This window comes from Myotis daubentonii, chromosome 4 (assembly GCF_963259705.1).
Source record: "Myotis daubentonii chromosome 4, mMyoDau2.1, whole genome shotgun sequence".
Classification (NCBI taxonomy): Eukaryota; Metazoa; Chordata; class Mammalia; order Chiroptera; family Vespertilionidae; genus Myotis; species Myotis daubentonii.
This window is the reverse complement of record NC_081843.1, coordinates 3898693-3911882: the sequence shown is the minus strand read 5'-3', so window position 1 is coordinate 3911882 and position 13190 is coordinate 3898693. Positions and strand designations below refer to the sequence as shown.

At 48.4% G+C, this 13190-nt stretch overlaps 1 protein-coding gene across 1 annotated transcript in view; it reads left to right on the top strand.

Moving 5' to 3' along the window:
* DNAH3 (dynein axonemal heavy chain 3) overlaps nt 1-13190 on the top strand; it is a 192778-nt gene that overhangs the window by 34352 nt on the left and 145236 nt on the right. Inside the window, exons 14-15 of the mRNA XM_059692029.1 lie at nt 2171-2355; nt 3311-3434. Of these exons, the coding sequence (XP_059548012.1) occupies nt 2171-2355; nt 3311-3434 (309 nt within the window). The remainder of the gene's footprint in view (nt 1-2170; nt 2356-3310; nt 3435-13190) is intronic.

The window sequence follows — 13190 nt, the reverse complement described above, 5'->3', positions numbered from 1 at the left end:
TCAGTACATGTAGAAGGCAAGGTTTCCTGTCTTCAGTTTATCCTGGATATCGCTACGGAGTTGTGTTGATATCATCGGGTCATATTCAGGGCCTTTAGAGGGTCTCGGAAATAGTGAGTCTGCTACCCTCTGAGCCTCCAGGGAGCTGACAGCCAGCAGCCAGATGATATTTACTCTGAATTCTCATACAAAAGGGAAGAAGGATGGATTCTATGAGGGAGGAGTCTGTCAGGCTGAGAGCATCTGTCTGTGTTCGTTCGTTAGTTAGTTAGGCCAAATGCTATAACGCATAGACCCAATATGTTATGATCACACACAATAGAAGATTATTTCTTGCTCAGGGTAGCTCCAGACTCATGGAGGAGAAATACTATGTGCATTCAAAAACTCAAGCAAGATGGTAACTTTACATCTTCAACATGTAGCTTTCAAGGTCGTCTTAAGTGTTGAGATCCTGGGCAGTCAGGGGGAGGGGAGAGCATGGAGCATGGAGAGAGCAAGGACACTGTTATGTGCTGCACCTGTGAGTGGCGATTGCGCTGCTTCCCACTCCCGAGGACTGGACCTCAGTCACACGATCTGAGTTGTGCTCTCCCACAGTTCATATGTCGCAGTCTGTCTGAGTCCATTTGAGCTGCTGTGACAGACTGCCACAGACTGGGGGGCTTCTAAGCAAGAGGAGTTTGTTTCTCACAGTCCTGGAGGCTAGAGGTGCCTGTTGGGAGCCCACCTCCTGGTTCCTAGACACCCTTCTCGCTGTGTCCTCACAAAGCAGAAAGGGGAGGGAGCGCCTTTATCAGGCACTAATCCCTTGTGTGTGGTCATAGCCCTCCTGACACTCTCCACCCAACGCCACCTCCAAATATCATCACATTAGGGATTGGGCTTCAACATGTGAATCTTGGGGGCGCACAAGCACATCTGCATGCCCAGTGTGACTGCTTGGAGACCGGCCTGTAGAGGGTGATGAGGTTAAATGAGGTCAGAGGTTGTGCCCTTATAAGAAGAGACGAGACACCAAAACTCTCTTCCTGTCTGGACACGGGAAGACACGGGAAGAGCGTCTCGCTGCCAGCCAGAAAGAGAGTCCTCGCCAGGAACCGAACCAGCCTCTGGGGCTGAAAGGGGAGAATGCTCTGGACACAGGCCACACAGCAGACACTTCTCTCGATAGAACTGTGTCCAATTCATTCCTAAACTCAGCACCAGCTGCAAGGTGGTGTGGCATTTTCTCTTCAGTTGGTGCAAGTCACTCTGTTACGAAGGGGCGCCGTTGTGTTAAGAAGGGATGTTGAGGACTGAGAACACTGAGAGGAGAGGTTCTGCGTGCTGGTGGCCGTCGGCATGTAGCAATCGGTAATACACACGACCACGGCCGTCTTACCCACATTTCTTGAGGGCCACTCTGTGCTAGGCAGGGAGGCCGTGGAGATCACTTGTTCCTGATTAGACTTAAAATGCTGAAGACTGAGATGCATTGGCTTTTGTAAACTGAGCATATTCCAATTATCCATATAGTAACACGCTCGCTCACAGTGCGGCTGAGGAGGAGGGGGCAGTGAGGCCCAACAGTGCCAGGAGTTGGACGTAAATGTCCCGGGGTGGCCTGCAGGCAGCACCTGAGGATGAGCTTGCTGGTGTGCTGTGGGAGCAGTGGCCAGACTGTAGGATTCTACTCCAGCAGAAAATCTGAGGAGCTGCTGGTGCTGGCCGTATTCTTGCTATTGTTTTGGTCTGAATCTGAATTCTACTCAGTATATTTGTGAAGAGTACAGCTCTGCAATCAGTTGAACCAGGCTCAGATCCTGGATTTGACACCTGCACACCGTGTTGCTTTGGGTCAAGTTAGTCAGCCTCGCTTCCTTCCAAACTGCTGGTAATAACAGTTCCTACTTAGGATTGCTGTGAGGCTTAGACGAGCTGATATATGATTGCACTGGGGGCGTGGCACCTCGTCACAGGCTTGGCACATGCCAGATAGCACTGCCACCCTCGGGAAGTATTCCTGAAGTGTGGTGTGCATGTGGGCGTCATGCATCGGGCTGCAGGCAGAGAACAGCTGGACACCGTGGTCCTGGCTCCAGCTAGGAATCCCATCTGCTCGCACCGCGCGTCTCGTAGGAGGGCTGGCGGAGGGCGGTGGTGCTGATGGCTGGCTTCCGTTCCGCAGCATTTGCCACCAGTACAGCAGCATTGCAGAGAAAGTCAGCGAGATCCCTGCCAACACCGAGGAGCTGGTGTCCCTCATCGCGTTCCTCAAGAAGTCCAGCGACGTCACTGTGTTCAAACTCAGGAGGCAGCTGAGGGATGCGGCCGAGCGGCTGGAGTTCCTGATGGACTTCGCAGACTTGCCCCGTAAGCCGAGGCCCTGGCCCACGTGCAGTATGTGTGTGCGTTTTCAGGGAAGGAGTGGGGACAAGTTTGCAATCCCAGCACTGAACGTGGAGATGGGAGCGGCCTCGGTGTCCCTGTATGTCAGAGGCACTCACCACACAGCAGCTCGAACCACACAGGGCGTCTGACTGTCAGACAAAAAGGAGAAACGTCTTGGTGTGGCCGGGCCCCTCACAGCGTGGCCGGGCCCCTCTCAGCGTGGCCGGGTCCCTCTCAGCGTGGCCGGGCCCCTCACAGTGTGGCCGGGCCCCTCTCAGCGTGGCCGGCCAAGTTGGAGTTTGTAAAGACCAGGTTCTGCAGGAGAAGCTGATGTGCTGGCCCTTCGTCAGCCACGCCTCAGAGCTGCTTTCGCCTGGAAACACCTGTGGATGCCCGGTGTTCACAGGGTGGGGCTGAGGGAGGAGCGAGGAGCCTGGGGGTGACACAGTCCTGGGCTGTGCCTCGGGGTGAGCAGGCCCTGGGTCCTCTCACGGCGCTCTGCCTCCTCAGCCACGGTGCGGGGGGAGCCACGTGTCAGGTCGGACATCTGGCATGGATATCATTACTGACACGTAACTAACTCAGTGAGGGAAATTGTTTAGAGATTAGAACCCGAACATCACCCCAGGCTTTGAGTCCACTCCCCGCCTGGGAGGCGGTCAGGCCAGACGTGGGGGTGTGGCCGGCGAGGCTCTTAGACCTGGGCTTCCAGCCTGCGCCCCACGTTCTCGTGGCCTGACCTCGGCCCCTTCCTTACTGCTGCCCACCTGAGAAACCGAGGGGTCACGCGGCCTGCCTTCCGGCGGCCGGGCCGTGGGGAGCGCTGAGTGACGGGGCTGTCACCCCCCCCGCGGCCCGCACTGCCCGCCACGCCCGTGGCCCTCCTGTCCTCTCGCTGACGCGCCGCGCAGCCCTGAGCGGGGTATGTGTTTTGCAGACGAGGACATCAAGCTGAACAGCACCCTCTTCCTCTGGCCAGACCAGATCGAAGATGTCTTTGAAAACAGCCGAAACCTGCTCATGAGCAAGAGGGACCAGGCGGAGGTGGACCTCTTTAAAAGGTACGGGGAGTCTGTGTGACAAATGACACCCAGCTTCATGACACCCCGCAGTCCCCTGGTTCTGCTGGACCCCCGGCCCCTCCCAGCAGAGTGTGGGCAAAGGCTGCCGGTACAAGGAAGTTTGTGTTCCCACTGAGGGGAGCTACGCCTCCTTCACTGTGACCCCTGCCTCGAACCATTGAAACTTGGCGGTGCAGGGAGAGAAGAGGTACAAACATCAGCCTTGAGAACAGCCCCACAATAACAGCAGGCGCATCAGCCCCGCCTGGGAGGCGTCAGGACAGGGAGACGGGGGCAGGAGGCCGAGAGGCCCAGGCACAGCTTCCTGCTCGGTGCGGGGGCGGCAGTGGCCGTGTGCTCTCCTTCCTCCCGATGGAGTCCCACTGTGCCCGTGCTCCGCTCTGACCATGCTGTGTGTGTGCCTGCCATGTAAAGGCTTCGCCCGGTGCCGGGAGCGCAGGCAGACGGCACGACCTGGCAGTGCGACGGGATGTGGCCAAGGGCCGTGCGCGGGGCCCACACTCACACATGCACCAGCACACACCCCAGCTGGTTATGAACAAACGTTTATGACAATTACTCTCCCCTCTGCATGCAAGTCTCCCACCTCAGTCCCTCATTCCTGCAAGTACAAGAACGGGCAGGAGAAGATAGAAGCAGGGATGCCTACTGAGAATGGGAGTTTGGGCTAAAGGGTGAAGCCATTTAGTCACTTCCTTCAAAATATAGCCTAGATCTGCTACCCACCCTCCACCCCCCCAAAAAAAGAAACAGAGGATGTGTGTGTGCACATGAACTTTCTCTTCCAGTAGCTCAATCCTCTCTCAACCAAAATGGATACTGTCCCCAGAACCCACAGCTTAGCCCAATGGGTGGGACTGATTTTTTCAATTAACAGACTTTACTCTTTGGAACAGTATTAAGTTCACAACAAAACTGAGCAAAAGTACAGAATTTCCCAAAACTGCCCCTCCCGACACACATCCTCCCCCGCACGGGAATGGGTTGTGGATGCCTGACCTGGAAGCAGAGCCCCTGTGTGTGGGTTCAATGCGCCTCGGTGTCCTGTCTGGGAAGTGGGGTGACAGCAGGCCCAGAGCACCTGATCTCACCAGGGCTCTGCTGGGGAAGGGGGCGAGATGGTGCCCTGGTGTCCAGCATTCAGAATCTGTCAGTGACTTTCAGCAATGACTTCTCGGGGGAGAAAAAGTCCTCTCCACGTGGCGCTCCCACCCCGGGCGCCCTTGCAGGACGTCTGTGAGACTAAGACACAGACACAGTGCGTGCTGCGGAGGCTCAGAGGACTGAGGGGGCCCAGGGAAGGGGGCAACTGTTACTTAGGGTGAACGGGGCGGGGCGGGTGGGGGCGGGGGGGAGGGCTGGGCTTCTCCTTCCTGGGCAGCTCTCAGCTGGACACCACTGGCGGCTCCTGAGCTCTCAGCACCAGGGCAAAGAGCTGCAATAGGAAAGTCAGGAAGGAGAGGCCCGCAGGCCTGGGCTCAGCCCTCATTAGTGAGCCCTCAGCCCTCCGGCCATCACCTCTGCCTCCATCCTGAGAACAGCTGTGAAGAGAGCTGAGCAATATTTATTCACTCATTCATCCTCTGTGACAACACTCCTATTCCCTATCCAAGAAATGTGACTGTGTTCCCCAGCCCACATTAATCTTTGGCTTCGGGCCTAATGATTCTCCATTGCTGTGCCCACCCCACCCCCTCCCCTGGCTCTGCTGCTCCCAGTGCGCTGAGCAGGCAGGCTCAGTGCAGAGAGCTGGGGCTGGGAGTGCTGCAGGCGTCCTCCCCTCCCTCCCTTTTGGCCCTGGTCTCTGGCAGTAGCTGCATCTCCCCCCAGTAATAAATCTTTTTCTCCCCACGGTTTCTGTTCCCATTGTCCTGCAGCCCAGGGGCCTGGTGGCTTCCCTCAGAGATGATCTCCTGGTGCCTCTCTATCTCCTCTTTGCTCCTTTAACCTGCCCACATCTCACCTGAGAAGCAGTCCCCTCATCACCTTCATTTCTTTGAACATCAGAGTGAATATTTCTTGCCAGAATCTTGACCCATCCACTGTCTTTAAATCCCTCCACTGTCTTTCCTTAGACCCCAGGCGATCCTCCAAGTAGCTCATTTACTCAACCTAATTTCCCACTGGTGATTGTATATACACCAGAGGCCCAGTGCACAAAATTCATGCACATTAAAAGAGAATTAATTAGAGGAAATACTTTAATATTGCTCTTCGCCCTTTCTCTACAATAGAAGTGTCAGAGACAAAAGAAAATTATTAAAATGTATATGAAAATCTCCCTCCTGTCAGAGTCTGGAGCGTGCCATGGGAACCAGAGTCAGGTCCTCACCCACCACCCGCCCGCGCTTCGAAAACACAGGAGACCCAGACCTGGCTGGCCTCACCCCTGTCAAGCTCCTCTGGGCAGGGGTGCAGCCTCAGTTCCTCCATCAAGCCCCGCCAGGCAGCGGGGGCACAGCCTGAGGTCCCCTGGCCTGGCACTGGGGCGGGGGGGGGGGGGGAGGGCACTGCCTGAGGTCTCCTGGTCCGGCGCTGGGGTGGGGGGCATGGCATGAGGTCCCTTTCAAGCTCCACCAGGTAGGGGGCATAGCCTGATGTTCCCCATCAAACCCCACCAGGTGGGGGGCATGGCCTGATGTCCCCTGTCAAGCCCACTTGGCTGGGGGCATGGCCTGAGGTCTCCCACCTTGGCGCTGGGGCAGGGGGCATGGCATGAAGTCTCCCAGCCCAGTGCCAGGGCAGGGGGTGCAAACTAACATCCCCCATCAAGCCTCACCAGGCGGGAGGCAGGGCCTGAGGTCTCCTGGCCTGGTACCAGGGCGGGGGGCATGGCTTGAGGTCCCCCATCAAGCCCCACTAGGTGAGGGGCACAGCCTGAGGTCCCCCATCAAGCCCCACTGGGCGGGGGTTGTGGCCTGAGGTCTTCCGGCCCATCGCTTGGGCAGGAAGCGGAGCCTGAGGTCCCCTGTCAAGCTCCGCGGGGTGGGGGTGTGGCTTGAGGTTGCTTGCTCTGGCCAGGCGCCATGCAGCCTCAGGTCCCTGCTATTTGGTCATGATGTTACGGCATCCCAACTAACTTGCATATTCCTCTATTATTAACATAGATACTAGAGGCCCAATGCACAAAGTTCATGCAAGGGTAGGCCTTCGCAGCCCCAACTACCTGTGCCCTCACAGACCTGGCTGCCAGGGCCCTCACAGCCCCAGCTGCTGCTGCCTCGCGGCCCTAGCTGCCTCATGGCCCCACCCCACCTACACCCCCTTGGCCTGGCGCTGCCCATGTCTGCTGCCACACACCCCAAATTCCCTGGTTCCATGGAGCCCCCTGATTGATGGCCCTGCAGATGGTGGCCTGGGCTTCCCTCTTTGGGGCAATTGTAGAGCCCTCCATTTGATTGCCCCACTGGTTGGTGGCCTGGGCCTCCCTCTGTGGGGCGATCGTGGGGCAATGGCAGGCCCCCCCAACCAATCGCATCGCACCTGCCTTGGCTGGCCTGGCGCCAGTGCGTGTCATAGCGTGGTCATCCGGAAGGTTGTCCAGATGGCCGTTCTGCTGTTCGGTTGTTCAGTCAATTGGCATATTATGCTTTTATTATTATAGATAAACCTGTAAGTATTATAGAAACTATAATAAAGTGTTATAGATCTGAAAGTATTTTAAAAACTATAATGTGCGCTAAGCAATTATAATGAATTTAAAATAATAATAATAGTAATAGTAATATGTTAAGATGACCACTGGTTTTATATACCATTGCCCTCTGGGAAGAATTCAAAACTGCTTTTCTCAGAGATTTATCTTTGTATGTGGGACCTGCATTGGGAGGCTCACAAAGACCTGGGCCTAAGGAGGAGAGTGGCTACAGGATGAGTTTGGAGAGTTAGAGAAGCAGGTTCTTGAGGTTACAGTAACGAGTTTCAATCCATTTATTTACTAATGTATTTATTTATTTATTTATTTATTTATTTATTTATTTATTTATTTATTTATTGTTGGCAGTATTACAGATGTCCCTCATAACCCCCCTTCACTCCCTCCGCCCAGCCCCCACCCCATCCCAGGCCTTGATGCACTATTGTCTGTGTCCATGGGCTGTGCACACATGCATACAAATTCTTTGGTTAATCTCTTCCCATCCCCTCCACCGCCTTCCCCTCTGAGACCTGTCAGTCTGTTCCAGGCATCCAGGCCTCTGGACCTATTTTGTTCATCAGTTTATTTTGTTCATCAGATTCCACATATGAGTGAGATCATGTGATACTTGTCTTTCTCTGACTGGCTTATTTCACTTAGCGTGATACCCTCCAGGTCCTTCCACGTTGTCACAAAGTATAAGAGATCCTTCTTCTTTAGTATTCCACTGAGTAAATGTACTACAGCTTTTTTATCCTCTCATCTGCTGATGGGCACTTGGGCTATTTCCAAATCTTAGCTATGGTAAATAACACTGCTATGAACATAGGGGTGCATATATCCTTTCTGATTGGTGTTTCTGGTTTCTTAGGATATATTCCCAGAAGTGAGATCACTGGCTCATAAGGTAGTTCCATTCTTCATTTTTTGAGAAAACTGCATACTGTTTTCCACAGTGGCTGCACCAGTCTGCATTCCCACCAGCAGTGCACAAGGGTTCCCTTTCCTCCACATCCTCACCAGCACTTGCTGTTTGTTGATTTTTTGATGGTAGCCATTCTGACCAGTGTGAGGTGATATCTCATTGTGGTTTTAATTTGCATTTCTCTGATGATTAGTGACTTTGAGCATGTTTTCGTATGTCTCTTGGCCATTTGTATGTTCTCTTTGGAGAAATGTCTATTCAGATCTTCTGCCCATTTCTTAATTGGATTGTCTTCCTTTTGTTGAGTTGTGTGAATACTTAGTATAGTCTAGATCAGCCGTGGGCAAACTACGGCCCGTGGGCCGGATCCAGCCCGTTTGAAATGAATAAAACTAAAAAAAAAAAAAAAGACCGTACCCTTTTATGTAATGATGTTTACTTTGAATTTATATTAGTTCACACAAACACTCCATCCATGCTTTTGTTCCGGCCCTCCGGTACAGTTTAAGAACCCATTGTGGCCCTCGAGTCAAAAAGTTTGCCCACCCCTGGTATAGATATTAAACCCTTATCAGATATGTCATCGGCAAATATGTTCGTCCATGCAGCAGGCTCTCTTTCCATTTGGCGGCGGCTTCTTTTGCTGTAAAGAAACATTTCATTTTCATGTGGTCCCATTCATTTATTTTCTCCTTAGTTTCCTTTCCTTAGGACAGTGGTCAGCAAACCGCGGCTCGCGAGCCACATGCGTCTCTTTGGCCACTTGAGTGTGGCTCTTCCACAAAATACCACGTGCAGGCACGCACTTACAGTGCGATTGATACTTCGTGGCCCATGCACAGAAGTCGGTTTTCGGCCTGGACGAGTCTATTTTGAAGTAGCTTTAGAAGAAGTGGGGGGTGACGTGGAGCAGGCGGGCCATGGATACGCAGAGCGGGGGACGATTCATGCACGAGTTGAGTGAGCCAGTCAGTCAGTAGTCTCATTGTGCAGTGGTTAGTGCTAGTCGCATCCGCAAATCACGCATGGCTGACAAAAGTACCTACTCGAAGCATAAAGTTATCTGTATTTTTCCAACCAGCTGCAAATCCTACAGGTATTTTTGTCATCAATTTAAGAATTGTAATTCTTTTGTGTTGGTGGCTTTATTATTGTAAAATGAAACATTTTTTAGGTGCCCTGTTTGAGATGGCTACAAAGAAGCAGCAAAGAAAAACGGAAGACGAAAACTGTGAATTTAAAGTTGAGTTTAAAGTTGAATGTACCTACCTATATAGTTTAAGTTTAAAAAATTTGGCTCTCAAAAGAAATTTCAATCATTGTACTGTTGATATTTGGCTCTCTTGACTAATCAGTTTGCTGACCACTGCCCTAGGAGATGTGACAGTGAAAATTCTGCTATGTGAGATGTCTAAGATTTTTTCTGCCTATGTTTTCTTCTAAGATTTTTATGGTTTCATCATTTTACATTTAAGTCTTTTATCCATTTTGAGTTTATTCTTGTGTATGGTGTTAGTTGGTGGTCTAGTTTCATCTTTTTGCATGTGTTTGTTTAGTTTTCCCAACACCATTTGTTGAAGAAACTATCTTTACTCCATTGTATGTTCTTGCCTCCTTTGTCAAATATTAATTGACCATAATTATCAGGGCCAATTTCTGAGATCTCTGTTCTGATCCATTGGTCTATATGACTATTCTTGTGCCAGTACCAGGCTGTTTGGGTTATAATGGCTTTGTAATATAGTTTTGATATCCAATATTCTGATCTCTCCAACTTTGTTCTTCTTTGTCAAGATTGTTGCAGTTATTGAGAGTCTTTTATGGCTCCATATAAATTTTTGGAGTATTTGTTCAAGTTCTGTGAAGTATGCTATTGGTATTTTAATAGGAATTGCATTGCATCTATAGATTGCTTTGGGTAGTACAGACATTTTAATGATGTTAATTCTTCCAATCCATGAACATGGTATATGTTTCCATATTTTTTGCATCTTCCTCTATATCCTTTTTCAAAGTACAGGTCTTTTACTCCATGGTTAAGTTTATTCCTAAGTGTCTTATTTTTTGTTGTTGTTATTGGAATTGTAAATTGGATTGTTGGTTTTTTTAGTTTCTCTTTTGAGAGTTCATTATGGGTGTATAAAAAAGCCATTGATTTTTGGGTGTTCATTTTGTATCCTGCTACGTTACCAAATTTATTTTTTAACTCTAGTTCAGCCGTGGGCAAACTATGGCCTGCGGGCCAGATCCGGCCCGTTTGAAATGAATAAAACTAAAAAAAAAAAAAAAAGACCGTACCCTTTTATGTAATGATGTTTACTTTGAATTTATATTAGTTCACACAAACACTCCATCCATGCTTTTGTTCTGGCCCTCCGGTCCAGTTTAAGATCCCATTGTGGCCCTCGAGTCAAAAAGTTTGCCCACCCCTGCTCTAGTAGTTCCCTGGTGGAGTCTTCAGGGTTTTCTATGTACAATATCATGTCATCTACAAATAATGACAGTTTCACCTCCTACTTTTCAATTTGGATGCCTTTTATTTCTTTTTTAAAATTTATATTCTTCATTGTTTAAAGTATTACATAAGTCTCCTTTTTCCCCCATTGACCTCTCCCTGGCCATTCCCACCCCCCAGAATATGCCCTCACCTGCTACTGTCTGTGTCGATTGGTTATGCTAATATGCATGTGTACAAGTCCTTTGATTGCTCTCTAACCCCCACAACCATGCCATTTGTCTCTGGATCTATTGTTGTTCATCAAATTATGTCGACCATTATATCCCATATGTGAGTGAGATTATGTGATATTTATCTTTCTCTGACTGGCTTATTTCGCTTAGCATAATGCTCCCCAGTTCCATCCATGCTGTTGCAAATGGTAAAAGTTTCTTCTATTTTATAGCAGCATAGTATTCCATTGTGTAGATGTACCAAAGTTTTTTAATCCACTCATCTGCTCATGGGCACTTAGGCTGTTTCCAAATCTTAGCTGTTGTAAATTGTGCTGCTATGAACACTGGGGTGCATATATCCTTTCTGATTAGTGTTTCTGGATTCTTGGGATATATTCCTAGAAGTAGGATTATTGGGTTAAATGGAAGTTCCTACTTTAACTTTTTTTTTTAAAATATATTTTATTGGTTTTTTACAGAGAGGAAGGGAGAGAGATAGAGAGTTAGAAACATTGATGAGAGAGAAACATCGATCAGCTGCCTCCTGCACATCTCCCACTGGGGATGTGCCCGCAACCCAGGTACATGCCCTTGACCAGAATCAAACCTGGGACCCTTCAGTCCGCAGGCCGACACTCTATCCACTGAGCCAAACCGGTTTCGGCGTACTTTAACTTTTTGAGGAAACACCATACTGTCTTCCACAGTGGCTGCACCAGTCTGCATTCCCAACAGCAGTACACGAGGGTTCCTTTTTCTCTGCATCCTTGCCAGCACTTGTTGTTTGTTGATTTGTTGATGATAGCCATTCTGACAGGTGTGAGATGGTATCTCGTTATGTTCATTTGCATCTCTCAGATGATTAGTGACTTTGAGCATGTTTTCATATCTCTTCCTTCTGTATGTTCTTCGAAAAGTGCCTATTTAGATCCTTTGCCCATTTTTTGATTGGATCGTCTATCTTCCTTTTGTTAAGTTGTATGAGTTCTCTGTAAATCTTGGAGACTAAACCATTGTCTGAAATATTAGTGGCAAATATGTTCTCCCATACAGTGGGCTTTCTTGTTGTTTTGTTGATCATTTCTTTTGCTGTGCAGAAACTTTTTATTTTGATGCAGTCCCATTTTTTTTTTATTTTCTCCTTAGTCTCCATTCTTCTAGAAGCTGTGTCTGTAAAGATATTGCTATGACATATGTCTGCTATTTTGCTGCCTATGGAGTCCTGTAGGATTTTTATGGTTTCCCATCTTACATTTAAGTCCTTTAGCCATTTTGAGTTTGTTTTTGTGTATGGTGTAAATTGGTGATCTAGTTTCATTTTTTTGCATGTATCTGACCAAATTTCCCAGCACCATTTATTGAAGAGACTGTCTTGACTCCATTGCATGCTCTTGCCTCCTTTGTCAAATATTAATTGAGCATAATGGTTTAGGTCGATTTCTGGGTTCTCTGTTCTGTTCCATTGGTCCATATGTCAGTTCTTGTGCCAGTACCAGGCAGTTTTGAGAACCGTGGCTTGGTAATACAGCTTGATATCTGGTATTGTGACCTCTCCAACTTTGTTCTTCTTTCTCAGGATTGCTGTGGCTATTCAAGGTCTTTTTTTTTTTATTATTCCAGATTAATTTTTAGAGTTTGTTCTAGATCTTTGAAATATGCCATTGGTATTTTAATGGGGATTGCATTGAATCTGTAGATTGCTTTGGGTAGTATGGGCATTTTAATGATGTTGATTCTACCGATCCATGAACATGGTTTGTTTTTCCATCTGTTTATGTCTTCTTCTATCTCTTTTTTCAATGTCCTATAGTTTTCCGAGTACAGGTCTTTTACCTCCTTAGTTAAGTTTATTCTTAAGTATCTAAATTTTTTTTGGTGCTATTGTAAATGGGTTGTTTTTTTTCATTTCTCTTTCTGTGAGTTCATTATTGGTATGCAAAAAGACCATAGGTTTCTGGGTGTTAATTTTGTATCTTGCTACATTGCCGAATTTATTAGGACTAGTAGTTTTTTGATGGAGTATTTGGGGTTTTCTATGTATAGTATCATGTCATCTGCAAAAAAAAGACAGTTTTACTTCTTCTTTTCCAATTTGGATGCCTTTTATTTCTTCTTCTTGTCTGATCGCTATGGCTAGCACTTCTAGTACTATATCGAACAGGAGTGGTGACAGTGGGCATTTCTGTCTTGTTTCTTTTCTTAGGGGAAATAAGTTTGTTTTTTGCCCATTGAGTATGATGTCCTTTATTCTGAGGTGGGTCTCCTGTAGACAGCAGATATATGGGTCATGTTTTCTTATCCACTCAGTTACTCTATGTCTTTTGATTGGTGCATTTATTATGTTGAGGTATGATTCCTCTACTCCCACTTTTATTTTTAATTTTTTTAATTAAATCTTTATTATTCAGATTATTACAGTTGTTACTCTTTTTTCCCCCCATAGGTCCCCTCCACCCAGTTCCCACCCCATCCTCTGCCCCTACCCCCACCCCCACTGTCC